Source organism: Vidua chalybeata, chromosome 12, assembly GCF_026979565.1.
Source record: "Vidua chalybeata isolate OUT-0048 chromosome 12, bVidCha1 merged haplotype, whole genome shotgun sequence".
In the NCBI taxonomy this organism is placed as follows: domain Eukaryota; kingdom Metazoa; phylum Chordata; class Aves; order Passeriformes; family Viduidae; genus Vidua; species Vidua chalybeata.
The window spans coordinates 8500418-8524892 of record NC_071541.1 but is presented as its reverse complement, the minus strand read 5'-3'; the positions used below and the strand labels follow the sequence as shown (position 1 = coordinate 8524892).

The 24475-nt window shown below is 43.1% G+C and overlaps 1 protein-coding gene across 5 annotated transcripts in view; it reads right to left on the bottom strand.

The window, feature by feature from the left end:
• The window catches only part of FHIT (fragile histidine triad diadenosine triphosphatase), a 524049-nt gene that overhangs the window by 77424 nt on the left and 422150 nt on the right, over nucleotides 1–24475 (bottom strand). For all 5 annotated transcript variants that reach the window (XM_053953734.1, XM_053953736.1, XM_053953735.1 and 2 more), the window contains one exon: nucleotides 6513–6581. In XM_053953734.1, the coding sequence (XP_053809709.1) occupies nucleotides 6513–6581 (69 nt within the window). The remainder of the gene's footprint in view (nucleotides 1–6512; nucleotides 6582–24475) is intronic.

The following is a 24475-nucleotide window of genomic DNA, read 5'->3' as shown; positions in this document are numbered from 1 at the left end:
TTCAACCTACACTGCCTCAAAGGATAAGCAGAGATCTGAAGACAGTTTTACCTCAGGGCTGGGAATACACAGAAGCATCTGAGCACGTCTAAGCACTGACAGCATGAACAGGCCTCAGAGACCATGTTCACTTTAATCTTCTTATCAGCAAGTTGTCCTTGGTTGGAGGTTTTTTGTCACAAAGTCACTTGCCAATGAAATACCATCAAGGACACCGAAGAGCAGATACTCCATAAGCTAAACCCAATCAACATCCTACACAAGGAGCCAAGAGATCCTTTGCAATGGCCACAAAAATTTGCATCTACTATATTATAGATGAAATGTAAGTGGTTCCTGGCAGCCAATATCTTTTAACCTGGGAGGACAATAATTGTAAAATCCCTGAGGCAGGAAAGGGCAAGAAGCACCAAGAGCAGTGATGGAAGGCAGAGAGACAGCCAGAGAAGAGGGCAATGAGGCTGATCCATGGTATGTAAAATGCCACATGCACATTTCCTTCCAGACAAAGCCTAGGTGTAAAGGGCACGTGTGTGATCATGAGGGATGGCTGCCTTAATGGCAAACCTTCAACCACTTCTAATTCCTTTCTTTGCTGAGCAAAGAAACAGCTGAGCTGTTTCCATTTCTTTAGATCCTATGGAAGATATCACACTGAATTAAATGGCTCTTAATCAGATCAGATTATGATATACAGCTATCTTAAATTAAGTGCAGCAACACAGACAGCATAGAGGAAGGTCTCAGAGATTTCAGGTGTCAAATTAAGAAACACCTCACAGGGTTGGAAAGGGCAGAAAATACCACAAACAGTGGGGTTTTCACCTAGGAAGATAAATGTGAGTATAGGATGTCTCCCAGTATTGATACTGGGCCTCACTGACAAATTTGTCAGTTTTGCCTCATGTAGGTTGAGGACATGGAAAAAGTTTGCAGGGCATGCCAACATTATCCAGGGATTTTCAATCCTAATCAGACAAAATATTATGGTCTAGAAAATAAATTATCCTGTTTAAAACAAAAAGGAAATTCATTTGACGGGAAAAACATTCGTTTCAGGTTAATGAAAAATGATTTTTTGTCCATCCATCTATGAGATCAAACCCATAATTATTGGCACAGTTCTAAGTTCTATTGCAATACTCCCAGCTGGAAATATTCACACACAGTTCATCTGCCCTGCCCTGCTGGAGTCACTAAAATATCACAGGACTCAGGAATCAGCTGGGAAAGGCTCATGCTCCTTGGCTAGGAGAACCTACTCTGCTGCTTTCAGTCAGAAAAAGCAGCATTGGCAAGACCAGGGTAAAATCTGAAGCCTAATAGAAAGAATTTATTTGCTGCTGCATCAGGAGATCAGGAAATAAACTTGTACCTGGGAAAACCAGAGCTTTAAAAAAACACCCCACAAAACTACTTAGATTCTGTGCTGCTTCTGTCCTTTTCTATGGGTTTAACCATGCAGGGTGCAGAGAGAGCAGGGTCTGGCCCCAAGGGAGTTCAGACACAGCAGACTGATGTCCCAGCAGGCTACAATATGTTCCCAGAAGGTACAATATCATTCCGAGGCCAAGGAACAGCCTATTAGCTCTGCATGCCATTAATTTTCATGAATAGTTCAATCTGATGCTCACAGGAGCTGTTGGGCATCTTTCCATTTTGTCTCGCAGGACCTGGATGAGGGCTTATTTATCTTTTTACTTCATACCTTACCTTTAAGCCCTTTAAGCAGCTCGGTGCAGCTGTGCAGGTTTCCAGCCCTGTGCCAGGCTCAGCGCCCAGCAGCAGGCAGGATGCTGTCTGCAGCTCGGAGTGATGGCATGTCACAGTCAAAGCCATTCAGGGAGAATTAAACTTAAGGCTTGTTTGACTAAACTTCTGAATTCACCACGGTTCCCCTGTTTTGCCAGCCTGAAGAAACAGCCCAGCAGGTTCTTGACTCATATGCCAAAATGCCTCCTTCATCCTTCCTGGAACTGGAAATGATTACTAATAGATATTCTTGCTGAAATGATTTAGCATAACGTGCTGAATGAGATCACTAAGTCAAAGTATCTTTTCCTAAGTGAGTCTCTCACTGCCTGCCTGAATGCCAGAGGGGAAGGAGGATAGCATGAAGCAAATTATTTTGCTGGCTTTTTACAAAATTTCATAAATTACTGAAGAACTCACAGTAGGAAGTTTCACTCAGGTTCATTAGAAGAGATCCATGATGCAGGTCTGGCAGGCAGAGGAGGACGGGGACACAGGGGTTTGGGTTAACCTCCCTCTTTCACACTTTCCCCCTTTCCAGTGCTCTCCAGTCTAGGCTGGGAACTGCAGACAAGGAGGGCACGAGAGCAAGGCTGGAAAGGAGCTGGGCACTCTTTGCCCTGTGTGCACAGCCCTGGATGTGCATTGCTATGGCAGCTGCATCTGTTACAGGAGGCTGCAGGCACCAGGTGAAACACAGAATGTGGGGAGGAACAGGGGTGTGCACCACAGAACTCACCTCAGCATGCCAGGGATGCTCAGGGTTTCACTGAGAGGCCAGGCTGCCCTTGCCCATCCGAGTCTGTCAGCCTCAAAATTAACTTATTGAGGTCAGCACTCATAACAGGAGTGTAGAGTTTTGATTGAGTCTTCCTTTCTGAGAGATCCCCATTGTCTCTGGCCCAGTACAGCTATTACCTGCCAGCCTAAAGGATGATGAATGTTATTTATATTGCAGTAATGGCTAACCACTCAGTGGAGACCAGGGACAGGCTGTGCTATGGACTTTTCAAACACCCACTGAATGAGGGCTGCCCACAAATGCCTGGAAGTGCCAAGACTTTTCAGGATAATGTTCTTGAATGTCTTGGACACGATGACCTCCAACAACTGCAGTACTTGTGCTGACTGCAACACTGAGGGCTGTTCTACAGTAAAGATGTTCTTTCATACCAAATTCTTATCAGTCACTGTGACATGCCCTTATAATAGCAAAGAACTCATCTACTTCGAAGCAAGCAACTACTTCATAAGAGGCTTTTAAGTTCCTTGATTAATTAATGTGAAATATAATCTCTTTCAAACCAAACAGAAAATACAGAGGTATAAAGAGTTATTCTAACTGAAGGTTTTCCTAATATTTAGCTGCTATTGTTCTGCTGTCCAAGAAATAAAGAATCAATGAATAAGAACTACTCAAGATGAAGATGAGAAAAATAATCTAGCAATAGAAAAAGATGAAGGGCCTGGTCCTATAAAAAATCCTGTAAGACCAATTTAACTTTGGCAGGCGCACACTTGCAGGATTAAGCTTCAAATAATTGCAGAGAAATGTAAGAACTGATAAACTATAGCTTTAGCTTTCCACTACAGTGAGCCCAGAGAGTGAATAACTAACACTTCCCAGGAAATACCCTTCCAAGAAATAACCCTGCAAAGATGCAAAGGAAATACATCTAAAATATTAAATGCAGATGTTTTTTTACTATTAGTGATTCTCTTTGTATCTTGGAAAAATCACACAGTGACTTCTTTCATATGCACTGAGGTAAAAAACCCTAAAATATTAAGTGACACATTAATATTAAGTGCTGTGAAATCAGTGTCAGACCCTGTTTTATTCCTTCTACAATTAATTTTCCACTAACACAGTTCTAAAAATATATCAAGACATCAACAGACATTTGTGTCCTTCAGATAGCTGATTAAAATACAAGTGCTAAGAAATACCTTGCCTTTAATTATACTCTTTACACATAAAACTGCTTTAGACAGGGCTGTGTCAGAGCTTCAGAGCCAAAAGCCTGAAGATCTCAGAGCCCAGTAAACAGACTAAGCAGGGAACAACCTGATATGCTTTCTTCTGCCTTTTCCATCACATGAGTGGTGACTCCAAAACTGAATGGGAGAAATTAAACACACAGTGAGAAACTGCAAGCACTTTCTAGTTGTCTCAATTCTAGAAGTCTCCTAAGAGGAGTGATGCCTCAGCATCTGGGCATTCCTTTCACTGTCAGACACGAAGAGCAATGGGATTCATCAGCAATCTGCTGAGCATATACAGATGACAACTGCAGAGCTTGGAGAGCTCAAAGGCACTTACAGATAGGAAGGGGTTTGCAAAAGACATGTTGAGCCAGAGCTGAGGCCTGGAGCCTGTGAAAATTGCTCCCAGTTGCTGTTAAACCTTGAGCTGTGCTAGCTAAACCAAGCACTGCAATATGCACAATTTCTCCTCGGTGTGCTTTACAATTGCACAGACTGTTTGAGGGAGGCTGATCAGCCTCCATGTCATATTTTACAAGGAAAAGGCCATTGGGATGATTTCGGAAGGTGGTCTTTGCTGCCTAAACTACAACTCCATCTATCACTCAAATACATGGAAATGAAGTGTCTTTTACAAACGGGTTTTGGATTTTTAAAGTACAAATTTCATGAGAAATAGATTTAAAGCTCTCTCCAGCACCCACATCTCACCTAATGGTACTTTATCCCTTGTTGATTTCCAGCCTGTTGCCCCACCATGATCTACATATCTTCCTAAATCTTTTAAAGTATCTTCTTGTCAAAAGGAGATGACTTGCTGACATCACACAGAGATGCATTATGTCAAAATGTTTTTGCTGTACTGACATAAGCTCCAAATTATTTCCAAAGTCAGCTGTATTTTCAATAATTTGTCCCCTTTTCATTTTTCAAAATAGCTTTATTCACCTGCGATAGCAAATTTCTTAACTCCCTCCATCCTCAATCCAGACAGTGATAGAACTCGGCACCAAACTTTTTATAGCAGCAAATGTGTTTTTATTTCCCTGGCATCCTAAAAAAAACTAAATCTTTCTTCAGCTACAGTCTGTACAAAAGCATGTTAGCTCTGTGGTGCTCAAGAATAGCTAGTTAGACTCTGAGGCTGTACATTCTTCTGCTAAAAGATACATTATCACATCTATGTCTAAATATTTATGCTTCCTGTTTGCTAAAAGCAACACCTACAATTGCTGTAATTGGAAATGACAAAATAAAAAAGAAATTCTTCTCCAATTTGCCACCCTTTTGCATCTAACAACACTAAATATACAGCCTAGTTCATTAGAGTTTTAGCCTCTTTCTGTTTAGCTATAGCAAGGGAGAAATAATCGTGTTAAAGAAGAAGCAAATGGAATTGTAAATATGAGAGAAACTGAAAGAGATTTGATTGGTTGATGCAGCATCTGAAACCCCTTAACACGTTTGAAAAGGAAAAGATCATAGAACCATACAATCATTTCTGTGGAAAACACCTGTAAGATCACTGAATCCAACCATCAACCCAGCACTGCCAAGCCCATCTGTAGCCCACACCCCTGAGAGCCCCAGGTACAGATCTTTTAAATACCTCCAGGGATGGTGACTCCACCACTTCCCCAAACAGCCTCTTCCAGTGCCTGACAACCCTTTTGGTGTTAACTTTTGCCTCATTCAACTGCCTTTAACCACCACACCAGCAAAGATTGCCATCATTTACTTCCATTGGATCTCCTTGCTCAGCAGTCTCATTAAGGTTTTATCCTTACTAGTGGAGTTTTCAGGCACTACACTTCATATCACTTGTCAGTAATATGCTTTCTTCTCCATTTTTGCATATTTAAGTAATTGAAAAACTTTAAAACACTCCACCATTTTTTTTTGTGAGTGGGGACTTGTCATCATGTAGATATCACAAAGGAAAAAATACAAAAGCAGAAAATGTCACGATGTGTCTTTCAAGCAGATGGTGTTGCAGTAGCAGTGAACAAGTTTATATTAATTACTTTCAGAAAGAGAAGGAGATGTCATATTTCAGATAGAGGATCCTACCAAACCCACAAAGACCAAGCCGTAAAATTAACAATAGTGAGATTTTTTCATAGAATGATTATGACAGCTGTCAAACTGGGGAAAAACTTTTTGTTAATGCCAGTACAATTGTTCATTTAAACAAAAGCCAGTGATTCAGTCACACTGGAACAGCTCATGAGCCGAGCTCTGCTGCACAATCTGCACACATGCAGATATTCCATCTATATGCAGAGTTGCTCTTTAATTTCCATCTTTGGGGCTACAATGTGATTTGTCCAGAGCTGAGCAGAGCCCTACAAAAATCAGGCCAGAAGGCATTTTGTGATTCAGCTGTAACAAGCTGCCTGTGTTTTCTCTGGTTGGAAGGGGGAGGTTTGGCACCCCAGGCGAGCAGCCGGCATAGGACACCATCCCTGCATGCCAGGCTGACCATGTTGTCACCCTTTTTCCCTGTCCCCTCAAACTAAGAGAACACAATTATTTGTGGAGATGCACCCTGTGTGCAGTGACAGACTGAAGTACCAAAAGTGTCAACTGTATCCTCCCTCAGAGAGGGAGCTCACAAGGAAATTCCAGTATAGATCTTGGTGCTGTCACAGGATCTTTGCAAGCAATAAAAATGCAGACATCCCATCCCTCCACCCATGGGAGGGCTGGAACCATTAAAGCAATTTAATAAAAGCAAAACCAACTCTGAAGAAGAAATGGAGTGTAACTCTTACCTCCTCGTAGACATCGTCATTCCTGCTGAAGTCTCCAGCCCTCCTTGGCAGCACATGGACATGAACATGCTGAAAACGTGAAACAAAATAATGGTGATTATCAAGTTCATGACTCTCTTTTCTGAACTGTCAGCATTATTCTCAACACACACAAGTAACCGTGCACAGGCTCCCACAGCATTATATTCAGAGGAAAATACATTGACCTGTTCCATAACTGTATCTCAACGCTTTGGAGAATATAAAAGATGAAAAACATGAGAGAGCAGCCCTGGTGTATTATATGAGCTTCGGAGTGAAATGCCTGGAAGTTTAGGCGCTCTGTGGAATTATTCATAGTTGTCAGTCAGAGACATATTTAGCCACAGCTTTGAAATAACAATGTCCCTTGGAGCTGAGTGTTGTGTCTTTGGAATAGGGGGGAATAAGAAGGTGCTGGAGATGGGATGCAGTGGAGAGCTTGTGTGGGCAGCCTGGGCTCAGGGCTCCCTGTCTGGGGACAGAGGAGCTGCTGCCACACCATGGATAGCACGTGGGCAGAAGGGCTGGCAGAAGAGGACAATGCCTCTCACAAGGTTAAAAAGGCTTTAATGCTTCCTTTCCTCCCTGGAGGCTGTAGCCCAAATACAACAAACAAGCCTGTGGGGCACAAGACTCATGCTGGGAACACACCTGCAGGGACAGAGTGCCAGGTGGCCCAAAACCTGTGAGGCACAAGGATTATGAGCCCAGTTTGGCTGAGCCTGAAGTGTGTCCCTCTCCTGGCACACGGCCATTGCCCACGGGGTAGCAGAGCTGAGGACTGAGCTGCACAGGCAGATTTGGGTTACCCAGTTTGGGAAGGAGGTGAATAGTGACGTGTTTTTGTCAAAAGTGCTGATGAGATCTGGGGAAAACAAACAAAAGAACACAAATATATGACTTGGCACCTTAGTGTTGTGTTATTACTATTACCTTTTTTTTTTTTCTTTTTTCTGACACTCTGTTCATACCATAAAGGAAGGATAATACAAGGTCTTCAAGACCCAAACTCTACTGGGAAAAATACTTTTCTGCAGTAAGTTCAGCTACTAACAACATTGCAATGCATTCTTTTCTCTTTTTCCCATTGTCTTTCACTTTTGAGTAAAGAAAAACAACTGAGAATAATTCTTCAGGGAAAAAAAACCCCAACACCCAAGTGAGGAAAGGCAGCAAATAATCTGAGTGATAGATCACATTTATGCATCTTCAGATCTTTTTAAATGGTGCCTAAATCTTTTTTTAAAAATTGACTGCATCAGAAACAGCACCAAATGGTTTGCATAGAATTTAGATAGCTTGCACCTGATTCAATTTGATGAGGTAGAAATCAGCTGAAACTCCTGCACCTCATGGAAACATTCTCAAAATATGGCTTACGTCTAAAATGAAATACGAAATCAAAAAAGGTTTGCTTAGGCTATTTGTAAGAAAATTCAAACACGCCTATATTGTGTTAGCTTCTATTCATAATAACATTTGCTCAGTGAATAAAATGAAAACACAAGGATGTTTCAGTTAATGAAATATTCCAAATACCACACTATTTTTTTCTCAGCTTTACCCTAGAGAAACCAAATATGTGATTTTTTATTCTTATCATTATCCACAGCTTTCAGTGTATTCAGACTAGAGATGAGGGTGAATCTGGAGGGTCAGAAACTGTGTTTTTGGGTAATATATCAGTGATAGTGTTCTGATAGTGTATTATACTAATATATCATAAGAGAGAAAGTGCTCCTGTGATGTATTAGTGCAATGTATCATTTGAACATCACTGCTCGTATGATGTATTGCTCAAAATCACAAAGCAACTTTAAAGATGGTCTTCAGTTGCCCTAGGCCTGAAATTTTGCTTTTGGACAGACCTTCAAGAAAAATAAAAGTGTAGATTCAAGTTTGCAGGGATACTATAAAATTTCACTACTGTCTCACACCTGTTGTTCTCATTAGATTTTAAATTTATTCATAAGAATAGAGTCAGTTCATCTGCCAGTCAGTTTCCTTCTCTTCTGCTACAAGAAATGATAGTTTTGCTACAAGTATCAATTTGCAGGAATTTCTCTTGACGATATATATAAAACCTAACATCAGCTATCAACAACCATATTCCCCAGAAGTTTAGCCAACCTTAAGCATAATTTTTATCTCTGGTGCAGAATGCTCCAGGACACTCACAGGAGAAGATCTGTGTATATCCGTAACAGACGATTTGGAATATCAGGAAACAGGCAGGGATGAGCCCAAAGCTCAGTGCAGAGATGCTGCACTGCAGATGCACAGACCAGCACAGCAGGTAATGAATGAGCCTAATGTGATCTTCTACCCAAAATGGGCTCTTATGATCAGCGTGAAAAAAAAAAAAAAAAAAGAATAAAAAGTGTTTATGACAGCATATGGGCCACTTGGCATTGGTGGGGATGTTGTCAGGGGTTAGTCACCTTTACTACATGCATTATGTTCTCACACACTGCCAGGCTGCATAGCAGAATCCATCAACTGTATCACAAAACCAATGAATATTCCCAAGGTTTGAGGTAACAACAATTTAAAGGAGAGTAATTTTTCCAGTCATCCGTTTTTGGTGTATTTTTTTTTTTTTTAATTCTGTGTATGGAAAAGAAATAAATATCTGGATTCTCCCCACTGTTTGTATAACAGAAACAAACAGGATCAGCAGCAGTGTCTCACATATTTCCCTTCTCTTCAGTTTTACCAAGAAATACAAGCAGAGCAGAGCTGTGGCTACCACGCAGTCAGAAACAGTGAGCAGGGAGATTTCACACCTTCTCTAATCTGCCTTTCAGCTTCTGCCCTTCTCAACTCAGAGTGGCTGATATTTTGATTCATTAGGAGATCTTTAATTGATGATTTTTGCTCCTTAGTACTATTTGTTACTGCTAAAACCTCAATCCACCAAGGCACTTAAGCACCAGCTTCATTTCCAGCCTGTGAATTGGTTCAGTGGGAATATTTACATCCTGGATGTTTTGTTTATGTCTCAGTATTTTGCTGGCTACAGAGCAGTCTCCCTAAATGGCAGTAGCAAAAATAACTTCAAGGTGCCCACAAATTAAAGTTGTTTCCTTTCATTTATTTTTTAAGCAAAACAAAAACTCGCACATCCAAAAAAAAACATTTGCAATTGACTGAAATATGTCAGATGCAAACAAAATCCGGCCGCATCACGGGCATTTGTGGGATTACAAGACTAAAGCTGCTCTCCAGTGAACCAGGGCTCCAAAATGCCCAGAAAGTCTCAGCCAAAAGACCTGGAGCTTGTGTTGTTGGAGAAACAAGCATTCAGGTCAGGTGAGTTTTACTTCAGCACTCAAGGCCATGCAGAAAGCAATGTTCCTGCTTACGGCTGGTTTTATATACTGAATTATGGTCAAAAAACCAATGTGTCACCACTGCACTGGGTTTAAAGTGCAAATACTAGACAAAAATAGCCACTGAAAGAGATTTCCCAGGTAGAACAGAATAGTGAAGAGCAGATGACCCTGCCACACACCACTGGGGAGGACATGGGCGTTGCCTGCAATAATTCATGGGCATTATGTTGTGTTCACTCAGCTGCTGTGCTGGTTTGCAGAGCAACAAAGCTCAGCTTCCAGTTGAAAGGGAGATAACAGAGTGTACATGAGCTGCTCAGCACCCAGGGTTTATTAGCAATAAATGTCCTTACAGCATGAATACAAAAAAGCCGGCAAAAGGGCACGCAACCCTGAGGACAGGGGGGGCTGCCACAGCGTTGGCAGAGGAAGGGCTGTTCCCCCCACATCTGCAAAAGCAGAACATGCCTGTCCTGTGCCTTCATGCAGCAAAACCAGATGCCTTTCAGCAGCTTAATCCTTCCCCTTGTTACTTTTCATTTTTTCTACATCAAAGCTTGGCAGTTGTGGGTTTCCACGGTCTCATGGTGCAGCAGGACAGGAAAAGCTGTGACCTGCTCTGATGTGGCCAGGCAGGAGGAAGGGCAGGAAGGGAATCAGCAGCTCCAGGCAGCAAGACCAGCTGGCCAGGAGACACTCACCAGCCAGTTCACTGGGAAAAGGGATGGTGGCTCTCAGATAAGTCCTCACTTGCTGCAAAGTACCCTGTCCATTACAGGGACAGGGGCTTCCTATGGGAGGTTGTGATAATGCTTCTTCTAAACTACCAGATTAACTGTAGAAATTCCAAACTAATAACCATTCTCCAAGTAAGACTGTTAGTGGGCGATAAAGAAAATCAACCATAATACAGAGATAGCCACATGAAAAATAGGGCAATTTTGTCCTCTCTGTAAACTGGGCTTCCATGGAGCCCTTGTTTGCTATTCTTGATTAACTGCTCAATTGTCCCTGTTGCAAAGTTATTCCATGGAAAGCCCTGCCTGTATATCCAGAGCTCATTAGCTCTCCCTCTGCTGCCCCTGAAAATCCAGCATGTCACCAGCCACAGGCATACCTGGTACAACTGCTCTTTTTAGGCACTGAAAGCCCACTTCTAGGGCCCTTGACCTGCAAGTCCTGGCAGAGACACTTTGTGGGAAAACAGTTTCTATTCAGTGAGTATTTATGTATTCTTGATGTTTTTCCAAGTCCTAAATTGATTTGAGATGGAGAAACAAATTAAAAATTTTTTAAAGTCCTATCCAACATTAGGAAAAGAGTTTTGGACAATTAAAACACTCAATTTTCACAGCCTTCAAAATTATTGCCTGCATTAGTCGTGGGTTTTTTTCTCATTTCAGGAGTTCGAAATTAGTCAAAGACAGACCACTTTAAAGGAGTTAATTTTTATAAATAATAAAACATGACAGGAAACTGCTTGAAACCATTCCTTTCCTACAAAACTGCCCCATTTCTAGGAATCAATGCTTTCTTCTCCAGCTTTACTAAAGCCTTGTGCACGAGGCTGCACAGATGCAGGCCCTGGGCATCTCCTCCCCAGCTGGCAGCTCTGCTGTGCTGGGGGTGAGGACTGCTCCAAATCCAGGGAGGCTGCACCTCCTGGTGCACACCCCTGTAGCACCTCTGGCTGTGGCTTATTTAAACCCAAAACTGAGGTTTGCTTTTCTGCTATCGTGAGAAGCATAAGGACACGGTACAGATGGAAAGAGCGGCACAGACTGCCAGGCTCGAGAGCAGGATGTGCAGGGGAACAGATTGATGCTTGCAAGGGAAGGACAGGGAAATCCATGCCTGTCTCAGAAAGCCCAAGGCAGCAGCAGGGGCAACAGCAGAGACAGATGTGAGGATGGACTAGAAGAGCCACTGGAAAACAGGGAGGGTTGAAGCTGTTGATAGAACAAAGGCAGTGCTCAAAATTTTGTGAATCAAAAATGTTGCGCAGAAAGAGACTGCAAAGAAAGAAAACAAGAAACTGGAACAAGTCTTGGGAGAGAAGGTCACACAGGCTGTCCATGTGCTACCAAGCTGGAGTGTGAGGGCCCTTTGACACTTGTGTAAATGTACATCACACTGTGAACACTGTAAATGCACCCTTAGGAGGAAAATAAAGCTTTGCAATGATCCCTACCAACACTTATGCCATGGATTTGCCTCTGGAAGAGTAATTATCAAGATACTTGCTCAGCACAGAAAACAGGTACTTTGGAAAGCAACAAAAATTAAGAGAGTTTGCAAATGTATCAGAAGTCAAACCAAGTGGGGGACTTGCAGCAGAATGCATCTTTAAACGTGTAGGTTGAGAAATGTGCAGATTCAGCATTCTCAATAAATAATGCATATGTCAATGAGCTGTGGGTGAGCTAGAAAAGGGATGTAGACCTCATGAAAACAAGCACAGAATGATTTTTTTAACCCACTTGATATCTGTAGTTATAAATTCCATGGCTGAAGGCAACTTTAGCATTTGCAAGAGAAGTGCCAAGCCCTCCCCTTCAGCCCCAAACCCAAGAAAACCGGCACAATAATGAGGGTAATAAGCCTGTTTGTTGGAAGTGGTGATCCAAATGTACATCTCTTTGGACATCTCTTAAGAGATCCTCTGAAAGGCAGCAAATGAATAAACTAATTGGGAAAAAAAAGGTTGATTGATTCTTTGAAGTTGCATTTCCTGACCTCCAAGCTGATCTGCAAGTATGTGAATGAGGGTCCACGCATGGTGATAGGAAGGTCAGGCCAAGGACCATCACCTGCCATTATCCATTGTCCATCCCCTCGACAGCACTCACGGGGAAGGATGGGCAGACCTGCAGGAGCAGCAACCATTACTCTGCAGAAACAACCCAAAACCCTGCCAATCCCCAGCCTTTTTTAAAGATGGGAATGGCAGTGAAGGTGCCTCTGAAGTTACTTTGGAAGGTGGCACATACCCAGGGATAGCTGGAGAGCACCTGCCTTGAGGCCCTGTGCCTTTGCCTTCCCTCAGGGGCACTTTGTCCAGGTATTTTTATGCAAATTTGGTGTTTCTGAGATGCAAATGAAAGCACAACTGCATTTCCCCTCACCTCTGATCTTTAGTTAAGTTTTGATAAATGCATATTTTTTGAATACTTGTGATATGTATAATTAGGGTTCTTTAATTTATGTTTCAATAAAATGTTCTATAATAAACATTTACTGCTCTGTGAATAAACATTTAAATGAAGCTCCTAATGGGGGTTACATGTTTTGAAGCAGTTCATGGCTTTGCTGAAGTCTCTGCCTATATTTAATGAGAGTCATTTCCATAATCTGTGCATTATTGCTTAAGCCTCCCTTTAGGAATATTTTACAAAGTAAAATTGTGTGAAATATTATCAGCCAAAAGAGAAAATGCTAAGAGGATTATCAAATTGTCCTGTTAAAGGGACAGCACAAACTTTCATTTTCCCCCTGAGATGCCAACACTGTAATTATATAAAATGTGTTTACTAATCACCACACCGGTGTGTTTTTACTGGGTTTTTCCCTCAGAGACCCAGGCTAAATTAAAAGGATAGGAGACCCTGAAAGGTCTGATATGGAGGGTTACATAAAGCTAATTCACTTTCTGATATTAATAAGAGGAAGGACCAAATTCCCCAGGCAAATCTTGCCAAGGAACATTGGGCTGGGTCAGAGTGGGCCGAGTTCTGTACAAAGCTGGGCACAGCTGCTCCCACCATGGGGCCCTGCAGCCCCACAATCAACACCCAGGGTCTCATCCCCACTTTGCTGAGACTTCCACCCATTTTCTCCAGTAATGGCAGGACTCCAGTAATGGCAGGACTCAGTCTCCCACATGAGATATAAAGCACACTAGGTCAAGGGGAACATTATTGTTGGAATACAGAGGGTTTTCAATTCTCTGGAGTCTCTGCAAGAATACAAACACCTGTAAGGTATTTCTTCCATATGTCTGAGTACATTTGAGGAAAGCATAAAACTGAAATATATCTTCTCTGCTCGAGCAGGGAATAAGAGCATTATAGCAGCAATGGCCCACTCCTCCTTTAATTCAAGGAGTAGGGGAGACAAAGAGAAGATAAATCAGGAATGTATGTGACAGGGAGAAGACAAGCCTTACATACCAGTTATTCTGAGAGGAAAATCATTATTTCTAATTTTTGTGGCTATTTTGTGGTCCTTTTAGACAACTGCTGCAATCTCTTCTAGGATGATTACAAGGTTCCTGCAGAATGAAAATACTGTCTCTGTCTCCTCTTTCATTATTTAAAGATGTGTATTGGGTTTTTGTAGCCAGGTTTTGGTAGCAGGGGACCACAGGGGTGGCTTCTGTGAGAAGCTGCCAGAAACTTTCCCCATGTCCAGTGGAGCCAATGCCAGTGGCTCCAGGATGGATCCACCACTGGCCAATGCTGAACCCATCACCAGCAGGGGTGGGGCCTCTGGGAAAACAGATTTGAGGAGGTGAGAAAAGCCCCGTGCAAAAGCAACTACAGCCAGAGAGAAAAGTGAGATGTGAGAGAAACAGCCCTGCAGACACCAAGGTCAGAGCAGGAGGGGCAGAGGCTGCTCCAGGCAGAGCAGCAGCAGGAGCTGCTGCAGCCCCTGGTGCAAAACATGGAGAGGGAGCGGTGCCCCTGCAGCCCATGGAGGATCACAGTGGGTCAGGAGATGCTCAAAGAAGGCTGAGATCTCATGGGAAGCCCATGCTGGAGCAGGTTTACTGGTCTCCTGTGGGAGGGAATCCCACACTGGAGCATGGGAGCAGCATGAAGAGTCCTGCCCATGTGGGGGAAAGGAGCAGCAGAGACAAGTAGGATGAATTTAGCACAGCCCCCATTCCCCATCCTCCTGTGCCACTGGAAGGGAGGAGGGAGGGAACACAGGAGTGCAGTCAAGCCTGAGAAGAAGGGAGGAGTAGAGGGAAGGTGGGTTTAAGATTTGGTTTTAGTTTTCATTACCCTACTCTGATTTGATTGGTAATAAATTAAATTAATTTCCCCAAGTCAGGTCTGTTTTGCTGATGACAGTAACTGGTGATTGAGCTCTCCCTATCCTTATCTCTACCTACAAGCCTTTTGATGTATTTTCTCCCTTCTGTCCAGTTGAGGAAGGGGATTGATACAGTGACTTTGGTGGGTACCTGGTCTGCAGCCAGGGTCAGCCCACCACAAGATAGAAGAGAGCTGCTACTGCACTGAGAAAGAAATGGTTTCTGATGATGGCAATGTGACCAAGTTCATAAGTTTCTGTGGAGGATGAAATGCATTCAAGCCAAGCTGCTTCTCAAAACAGATTCCATCAGTGCTAAAGGAGATTTCCAAGGCTCTGTGTCAGTACTATATACCTTTAAGAATACATTTCCCAGGAACTAGCAAATATCTCAGTGCATACCTGTAGCACTCACTAGACTGTATTTAGTTCTTTATAATATTAAAATTATATATAGCAGCTATGAGTTCCAAAACATGGGCTATTTCCCTGTTTTATTGCCAAATGTGCACATTCATCACTAAGGTTTAGCTGCTTCAGTTAAACCTTTTAAATGTAAATTATTTTCTGTTATAAAAAGCTGATTGTGGGAGTTTTAGTATTTCAAAGATGGTAATTTATGTGACTGGAACAAAATAAAACATTCAACAGAAACAGAATTTTACTTGATCAGAAACACTTTTATGTTTCAGTATAGTTTTCTTTTCATATTTTTTCTCCTGCAGCAGTGGCCCCTGTCTTTCAATTAGCTTGAAATATAAGATCTTACATAAAACCTTAATTTAATGCTATTTGCATACGTGTAGTTTCACAACTTCTTTGCCTCTCATTTAAAGTATTTTTAAGATGTCATGAGCCAATGCCTGAAATCCCTTGTGCAACCACCCAGGTGTTCACCCCTCAACAGTCCACAGAAGCCTCTGGGACAATGGGGAATGTAGCAGTCTCCAAAAACCCCTCAGCATTAAGTCTCCACCCTTGTCACCTCAAACCATTTCAATGACATATCAGTGAGGGAGCTGAAAATGAAGAAAGGAGATTTTCAGCCTGTAGCATATGACTGCAGGTCAATCCCACTTTTCTTTGACTTACTTCCCCCAATCAGTGTTGAATTTGGGATACAAAAAAGCCTCTTTGAAAATCAGACTTCTTAGGCCACCTGCAACATCACTCAAAGGGGACTGAAATCCCTGCAACAACTCCTTGGTTCCAGCAGCTGTTGGATCAGGCTTTGCAGAACACTGTGGTAGCAGCACTGACACCTTTGAAGATTCTGACAACAGCCTCTACAGACAAACATCTTCCCCCAGGCTACCAGTGCAAAAATACTGTCATTCTTATCTTCCCAAATAACTAGGATTTTTCTCACCGTCGTTCATAATATCCAGCCCTGCTTCAGTTCTCTTTCTGCTCAAGTCAGTGGCAACACACTTATTAACTCCAGTTGAAGTTCTTCCTGGTTTGACTAAATCTGGCAAACAGATGGGTTAGTAATGGCAAAGGATGGATAAGAGTATGTCCACAGACTTAACCAAACTTCACCAATAGAATGCACAGAAAATGCACTCCATTGCCTTCATTCACTGTGTAATATTTTCAAGTTAGCTTAGAAATTGTACCAATATCCCTCTCTCAAACATTTTATTAACTTCCTAGAGTACTTTTGTAATACCTTGTGTGGCTCTGCAACATTTGCAGAGCTCCCACCTAAGTGTGGTGAATGGCTGCAAGGCCAACACTGATAAACACGCAGAAATGCATCTTCCATTGACCGCCTGCTAAAACAAGAACTCGATCATTTTAACTTACCAGTTTAATTAGAGAAATGTATTATTGATTCAATCTTTCTTCATATTCATGAGCTGGCGAGAGAGAAGACTGAACTGTTCTGCTTAGTACACTTTCACCTTGATAAACATGAATTACCCTAATTGGGAAAGAAGTTATTTCAAAATTGTTTAAATCCACAGATTCCTTTCAACAGGGAACTTTGGTGGATTTGTAACACACACTGGCATTTGCCAGGAAGCCAGCTGAAACCACCAGACTTGCTGTCCTGGAGACCTTTCAACAGACACTTTGTCCAAATGGACTTTGACTGTGATGAGCAGGGCCATATGGGCAGGGGGGAGCAGAGGTGAACAGTCTGTGATTATGTCCCTAAGTCATTTAACCTTCAGAATTGCGATTCCACACACTCTGCCACCCAACAGGAGGCTGTACAAGCAGGTAAAAAGATAGATGTCTATTCTTAATGACTGTTTAGGAGACTGCTGAGCTCTGGTCTGTGCCCATGTTGGTTCAGTTCATTAATGTAATTAACCAACAATCAATCTTTCTAAATTAGTTACACAAAAACAGCTACAGCCAGATCAGCTGGCATGAAAGTTAGGTCACGGTCCATTTCTGCACAATTTAGCATCCACACTGGAGCAGAAGACAGGGCATGGAAGCATCAGAAACTGGAGCCAAATTCCTCTAAAGCCCCACAACTTAATTAAAGTGTGTAAAACTTGTGCATCTGCCTTGGTCTTGTTTGCATGGCCTTCTGTGCCTGCAGCTCAACACCCTGATGATAGAGAAACTGCTCAGGAAACAAAAGGGAGGGAGGGAGGGAGGGAGGGAGGGAGGGAGGGAGGGAGGGAGGGAGGGAGGGAGGGAGGGAGGGAGGGAGGAAGGAAGGAAGGAAGGAAGGAAGGAAGGAAGGAAGGAAGGAAGGAAGGAAGGAAGGAAGGAAGGAAGGAAGGAAGGAAGAAGGAAGGAAGGAAGGAAGGAAGGAAGGAAGGAAGGAAGGAAGGAAGGAAGGAAGGAAGGAAGGAAGGAAGGAAGGAAGGAAGGAAGGAAGGAAGGAAGGAAGGAAGGAAGGAAGGAAGGAAGGAAGGAAGGAAGGAAGGAAGGAAGGAAGGAAGGAAGGAAGGAAGGAAGGAAGGAAGGAAGGAAGGAAGGAAGGAAGGAAGGAAGGAAGGAAGGAAGGAAGGAAGGAAGGAAGGAAGGAAGGAAGGAAGGAAGGAAGGAAGGAAGGAAGGAAGGAAGGAAGGAAGGAAGGAAGGAAGGAAGGAAGGAAGGAAGGAAGGAAGGAAGGAAGGAAGGAAGGAAGGAAGGAAGGAAGGAAGGAAGGAAGGAAGGAAGGAAGGAAGGAAGGAAGGAAGGAAGGAAGGAAGGAAGGAAGGAAGGAAGGAAGGAAGGAAGGAAGGAAGGAAGGAAGGAAGGAAGGAAGGAAGGAAGGAAGGAAGGAAGGAAGGAAGGAAGGAAGGAAGGAAGGAAGGAAGGATTTAGTAATGAAGGAATTTAAATAAATTTAAACAGTGTAACTTTATGCAGAACTTGAAACTGTACTTTAATAGCAGTCTTATGATTGTTCACTGTTCTGTTCCCTTTCCATGGACTAGGAAAAGACTAGCAGAACAACCTGGATTTTCACTGAACACAAAGGTTACCTGTGAGGGGTTACAGCACAGTTCCACCACCAGCCTTGAATGCTGATCTGCTGCCCTGGGATCAGAGCTGCGAGCAGCTTGTAACTCAGGCTCACAACCTGACTCCTTTCCCTTTTCTCTGGGGGCTGGGAAGGTATTTGGTTGGCCTAAAGCTGGTGCAGTTCTCCAGAAGCGATGGCCGGAGGGTGCTGAGGTGGCCGAGTCCTGCCCCTGCTGCGCTCCCAGCCCAGCGCTGGCTGGCTGAGGCGCAAACAGCAGCACTGCAGAGTTTGCCTTGGACTTCAGAGACCTGACATTGCACACACGTGCCCTGCCTGCTCAGTCTGAGGGCTGGGCTCGGGAGATGCTGCCCAGGACCCTCCGGGTTGTGGCTGCCAGGCCGAGGAGCGGCGGCCCCAGTCCCTGGCAGGGTAACGGAGGCTCTGCCTGGCGGCTCCGGAGCATCTGCGAGCTCGGTGTGGGTGCACTGTCAGCCTGGCTTGACACTAATAGACAATCTCTTTCCCAACCCTTTAAGCTGAACCTGAACTAAACTGCTTTCAATTTCCCCAAAAGGCCAAGTTCGCAACTTCGCCGTATGTCTGTCCATTAAGAGAGCATCTGGCTTCTTTTAATCCCTTGCACTAACAGAGTTGATCCAATTGCTTCCTCCAGAGACACAGCAGCACAGGCACTGCTGCTGAATGACTGCCATGAAACTGTGATCTTCCTCCTAAATCCACCATGAAACGGGTGAGCAAGAGGCTCCCTGCGATGCCAGAGAGCACAGCACTGCCTGGGCAGGGAGCCTGCAAATGGCTGAGCACATTGCTCAGCTCCTTCCCCGTGCTTTGCCAGAACAGCTATGGAAGGTGGCAGGATCAGACCCACAGCCTCCCCTTGGGTGAAGTGTGAAACACTCACCCGGTTTCCACTTCTGTGAAATCAGGCAACTCGGCTGGTGCAGCAGAAAAGGACTGGGAATTGGGGCAGATGGGGAAGGATGCCTGCTCAAGTTTCATTATGAAAGCTGTGCGTAAATTAGCATGACTGGAGGGGAAAGAAAAGGCAATTCTAGGAGACCAAGGAGGAATATGCAACCTGTCACTTAAAACTCCCCACCCTCTGCAGTGTTTCTGCCAGAAAACCACCAGAGCAGGTGCCTCCGGAAATGAAACTGAAGGAGACATAAGTGAATTTAAAACTAATAACAGCAAGAAACTTTAATGAAACTCTCTCTGACTAGCTAGAGCTGCTTTTCTCATATAAGATTTTCTGGAGCTTTCATAACTCTGCACTCAAAAACCATTCTCAAAAGTTGCAGGCAGCATATTATCACTTTGTGCCTCTGTGAAGACAAATGCACCTTTTCTGCAGCACACGTGTAACAGCAAAATGTCAGGAGCCCATCGTGGCAAACTCTTGATTCATTACCAGAGTGATCTTTATTTTCTTGGCATATATGCAGCTCTCTGTCATTGCTCTAAGATATAAATGCTGCTAATTTTAATTGGGCTGCTTCTGTAGCTGGAGGAGCAGTTTGCAGGAGCTGGGGGAGTGGAGATCTTGCCCCAGTAAAGCTCCCAGTTTGGTCTGGGTCTGCCTCATCCCACACGCTGAGCAGGCAGCCTGAGCTGTCCATGGTTTTTAGTATCCAACACTGCTGCCAGAGTCAAAAGCAAGCTGCAATGCACAAGGAATACAAAACAGGGACCTAGAGGGCAGGCAAAACTTTCATAAATTCAGTTCATCTACCAACATCGAAGGAATTAGTAATCAGAGAAAGAAAGCTACAGAAGTGTTAACATTAATTCTACTCTGCTACAAGCCACGTGGTTAACACCATGACACCTTACCATTTACTGAGGGAGAGCTATTTATTTATGTAACCTATAGCTCACATTTAAATAATTAGTCTGCCTGATAAATTTTAGAACTTGCAATCTGTGTGCCACGTTTGCATAACCACAGCATATTTAATGCAGGTACAATTGTTTAACACCTCCAGCATCACATTAAAGAGTTTCATGTAATTAGCAGAGTTGGGCACTCCAACTTTCAGGCCAGTTACACATTAAAAAAAAAAGGTGCTAGTTGTACAGTGTGAAGCTGCTGCTCCAGAAATGTAGTCTGCACTCCTAACAAGGGATGTTCAGGGAGCAATATGTGCTGCCTGGGAATAAGCAAATCAGGTCAGCTAAGACTGGACTTGATCCAAAGCTCCCCTCAAACCTTCTGTTATCTCTGAGAGTCTGAAGCTCCCCAGATCAGTCTGCAGTCTTTGGTTTTCTTTCAGCTCACCAGGAGCAAAGGCCTGAATTTTAGAGGTGCCAACTACTTGTTCCCCTCTCCAGCATCAGCAGCTCAATGCTTCCCTACAGCCAGGTGCCAGAACAGCACCTGCAGACAAGCATTTTTACATGAGGGCACATTTCTAGAAGGTGAAGGGTAATGCTCCTGGGGTGCTGTTCTGGTTGGAGCAGTTCTGACTCGCTAATAAGCAGCAGCAGCTACAGAGGGATACTCCTAAGGAGCTCTATGTACTCTTCAGAACGGTCCCTGCTTCCAGGAGGTGCATCAGGGATGGGCTTGGTCTTTATTGCTATTATTTTGGCATAGTCAAGTAAGCAAATCCCCATTTGTGTGAATCATATCATGGCAGTCTCTTGGCATCTCAGCAGCTTAAGAATGCAATGAATACAAAACCTTGAAGTTCAGGTTGTAAACAAAAATAAAACTGAATTTTAGCTTCAGATTTAAACAGTGGAGGAACCTGAAGTGAAAGCTGTGCTCACAGAGAGTGAATGCCATTGGCATTCCTGCTACATAGGAATCTGCTAAACAACATGAACAGAGCTGGCCTCTGTGTTAGAAGTCAGAGTGTGCAAAGTGACAAGTAGCAAGCAAAGTGATATTCTGAAACTCAAATCACAAATCAAGAAATTAGAAATGCTCACTTAAGAGCTTTCCCTTGGGCATCTAACCTGAAAAGAAAGCAAAAATAAGTCGGTTTATTTGTTTCTTAGGTAGCCATTGCTCTTATGCCAGATCATCAAACATCCAGATTTAAAGCCAAATTTCTAAACTCACTCAGCAATGTGCGGCAACTGACATCAACGTGTCTTGTCAGATTTTCAAAGCACTTCACCATTCAGCACACTTCAAAGAAATTAGCCACCTGCATTATTGCCAATCAGGTCTGGAAACCCTGTTTCATCTGTGTTAAGCTCTCATGAAAACTTCTACCTATATGCTTTTTTCCAAATGGTGTTTAGGCACTTCAGAAGCTATTCTTTGAATATTTTAGAGACACGTCAAGGCCCTTTTCACAGGGAATTATTTTCTACTTCAATCTATCCAAAATTGTAAAGAAACTGGGATCAATCCCACTGTGTCTATTTATCAGAAATCTTCTATCATCACAGGACCTTCATCTCAGATAAGTAAAATGAAGACAAGCTTCAATTTAAAAATAGCACTACACAGACTCCTCTGCTGGTAACTCAGCTGCTGGGAGCATTTACCTCTATATTGTTCCAAACTGAGTTGAGCAAATAAACCTCTTGCTACTGCTGGAGAGAGGGAGCAACACCAGTATATATTAAGAGAATTTGATAACTCTGGGAAAAGAAGTTCTTCTTGGGTGATAAGAATATATTTTCCAAGGAGAACTGCCACAAGCAACTCTTAACAGGAGGTATGGGAAAGCAGCACATGCTATATTCAGGGACAGAAAATACTCTTATATGGCAGAAGGAGAGCATAAGAAGATGAGGAGAGGGTGAAGTATTCCATATTCTTAGGCATGAGAAAGGAAGTAGTCCATATTTGCAAGTCCAAGAAAAGAAGGTGCCTTTGGGGAAGCACCACACAAAATATGGCTGGGGAAACAAAAAGATCCTCTTTCTCCACAAAGAAAATAAAAACTGCAATGAACTAAGTTATACCAAAATCCTCATCTAGCAAGAATTTTAAGGGAATGTTTTTTCCCCATATTTTAATGGGAAAAAACAGTTTAACAACTTGAAAATAACTACAAGAAATTCCCTCCCCCATTTCTGTGAGGAAACAAACTCTCAATTTTGTACTTCTCCAAGCATGGAACCAGATCCTTGCCCCCTCCACAAGAGGGAAAAGCTGGGGAGATACAGGACAGGCAGAAGGGACAAATCTCTTCTTTGCCTCTTTAGAGAGGATTTTCACCCAGAGAAGCAGGGACTTCCCTGCCAAGGAAGGAGGACATGGAGCAAGGGACTGGTGCTGGGATGGCAGCAGGATGATGAGCAAGGCTGAGACCATCCAAGCAGGGGCAGTGAAACTGTGAGGTCCAGCAAGGAGGAGCACCTCAATGCCACGAATCCTTCTCATGTTGAATCAAAGCAAGAATAAATATAATGGAGTAGGCTGGGAAATCATCCTTTGTAATCTGCAGCTCACAAAAACCAACCACCCACGGGGGTATTCCAAAGCAGCTCCTGAAGCTGTTTGACAAAACCTCTCAATTTCTGAAATGCTAATCAGGGCAGAATTAGCTGATCAGGGAAATGCCACAATGGATGAGGACAGGAGGCCAGCAGCAGATTACAGGTTTAAATAGACTTGTTAACATCTGCTTAGGGTAAACTATAATTAAGAAACCTCCTTTCCTTGTTTGGGGGCTTGAGAGTTTTGTTTGTTTGGGGTTTTGTCTCTGTTAGTTTTCTGCCTTTCCAGTTCTGACAATGAATTTCCTATCAGGACTCTGGGGAAGCAGAACAGACTTTCAGCATTCACAATCAGCAGAAGCAGAAGATCATGGCAATGGAAAGGCATTTTAGTCCCAGAGTTATTACATTCTTTCATAAGATTTTCATCTTATGAATACAAATCCCTAAAAAACTCTCTTTACTTCTTCGGGCAGTTGCATCACTGCACACCTAAATTTGCACAAGCAAACTGTTGCCCAGTTGTCCATACTCCTTCTGCCACTTCACTCAGTTAAAAAATCAGTTAAAGAAATCAATTCCTTCCATGTGTATAGTTAGAAGCAGGTGTCCAAACTACACAACCCTCATTGATCACTTTTTCCTTTCAAAAGTATGGAGTAAATCAAAACTTATGAGTAGGATACAAGTTTTCATAGTGTCCAAATACATTTCAAAGGGAAGATTTAGAAAGACAGATATTTTTGGACCATCCTGACCAGAGGACATGCATTGTTGATAGCCAGAAAGCACATCTTGGAGGGATAGTGGCTGATGACAGCAAAACAGGCCACAAGTTCACCCAGACAATGTAAACTAATATTTGGTTTTGGTAGGTTAATGGAGACCTTTCTAAGCAATTTTTTGGGGCCTATTTTGGCTTCAGACTGTTGAACCCAATAGGTGCTTTTAGCACAAGGAGTGGGATGGGGCTTTTCACAGGGAGCTGCTTGCTGGGATAGGCAGGAGGACATTATGACATGAACATCTAAATATAAATTCCAGCATTTTCCCTCCACAGAAAGGAAAGCAGAACTCCAAAGGCAGAGGAAAAACATATGATCCAGAGTAATACTATAGAACTCAGTGATTAAACTGGGCTGGCCAAAGCAAGATATCTGCACCTAAATTTAGCTCCCTAAATGATCTGGTTTGATTTTCCAAGGTGATGAATGCCTCCAGCTCCCGTCGACTTCAGTGCCCACATTTGAAATGTTTGGCCTTTAGTCTTCAACTCGAACTAATTGAAGGATTTAACATTTCAAAGCTAAGGGGTTTTATCCAATCCAAAGTGCCATAAAGCTGCAGTTCCCAGGCATGAGAGATATGACACATGAACAACTCAAAGGCAAAGCAGGAGAGGAAAGATGATTATTCCCCAAAGTGCATACACTTGAAAGACAGGCTAATGAGTTCTTAAATGACATCATTTAATCCCAATGCTTCTCAAATACAATGCTGGAGTTTTCCCAACCTCAGTCATTACAGACTGCAGAAGGAAATTTTGACTATACTTCCCCTGCCTGTTGAAATACTGCAAAAATGTGTTGCTCAGTTAAGTTCCCCCTGAGCTGCATAAGAGATCAAATTAGCCAAAACCAGCCCTGCATCACAGCTAGGCAGGAAAGCAAGCCAAAAGGATCCTGTCCTCCCAAAGAGCAGACACACATTTTCACAGAGATCCAGGGCCC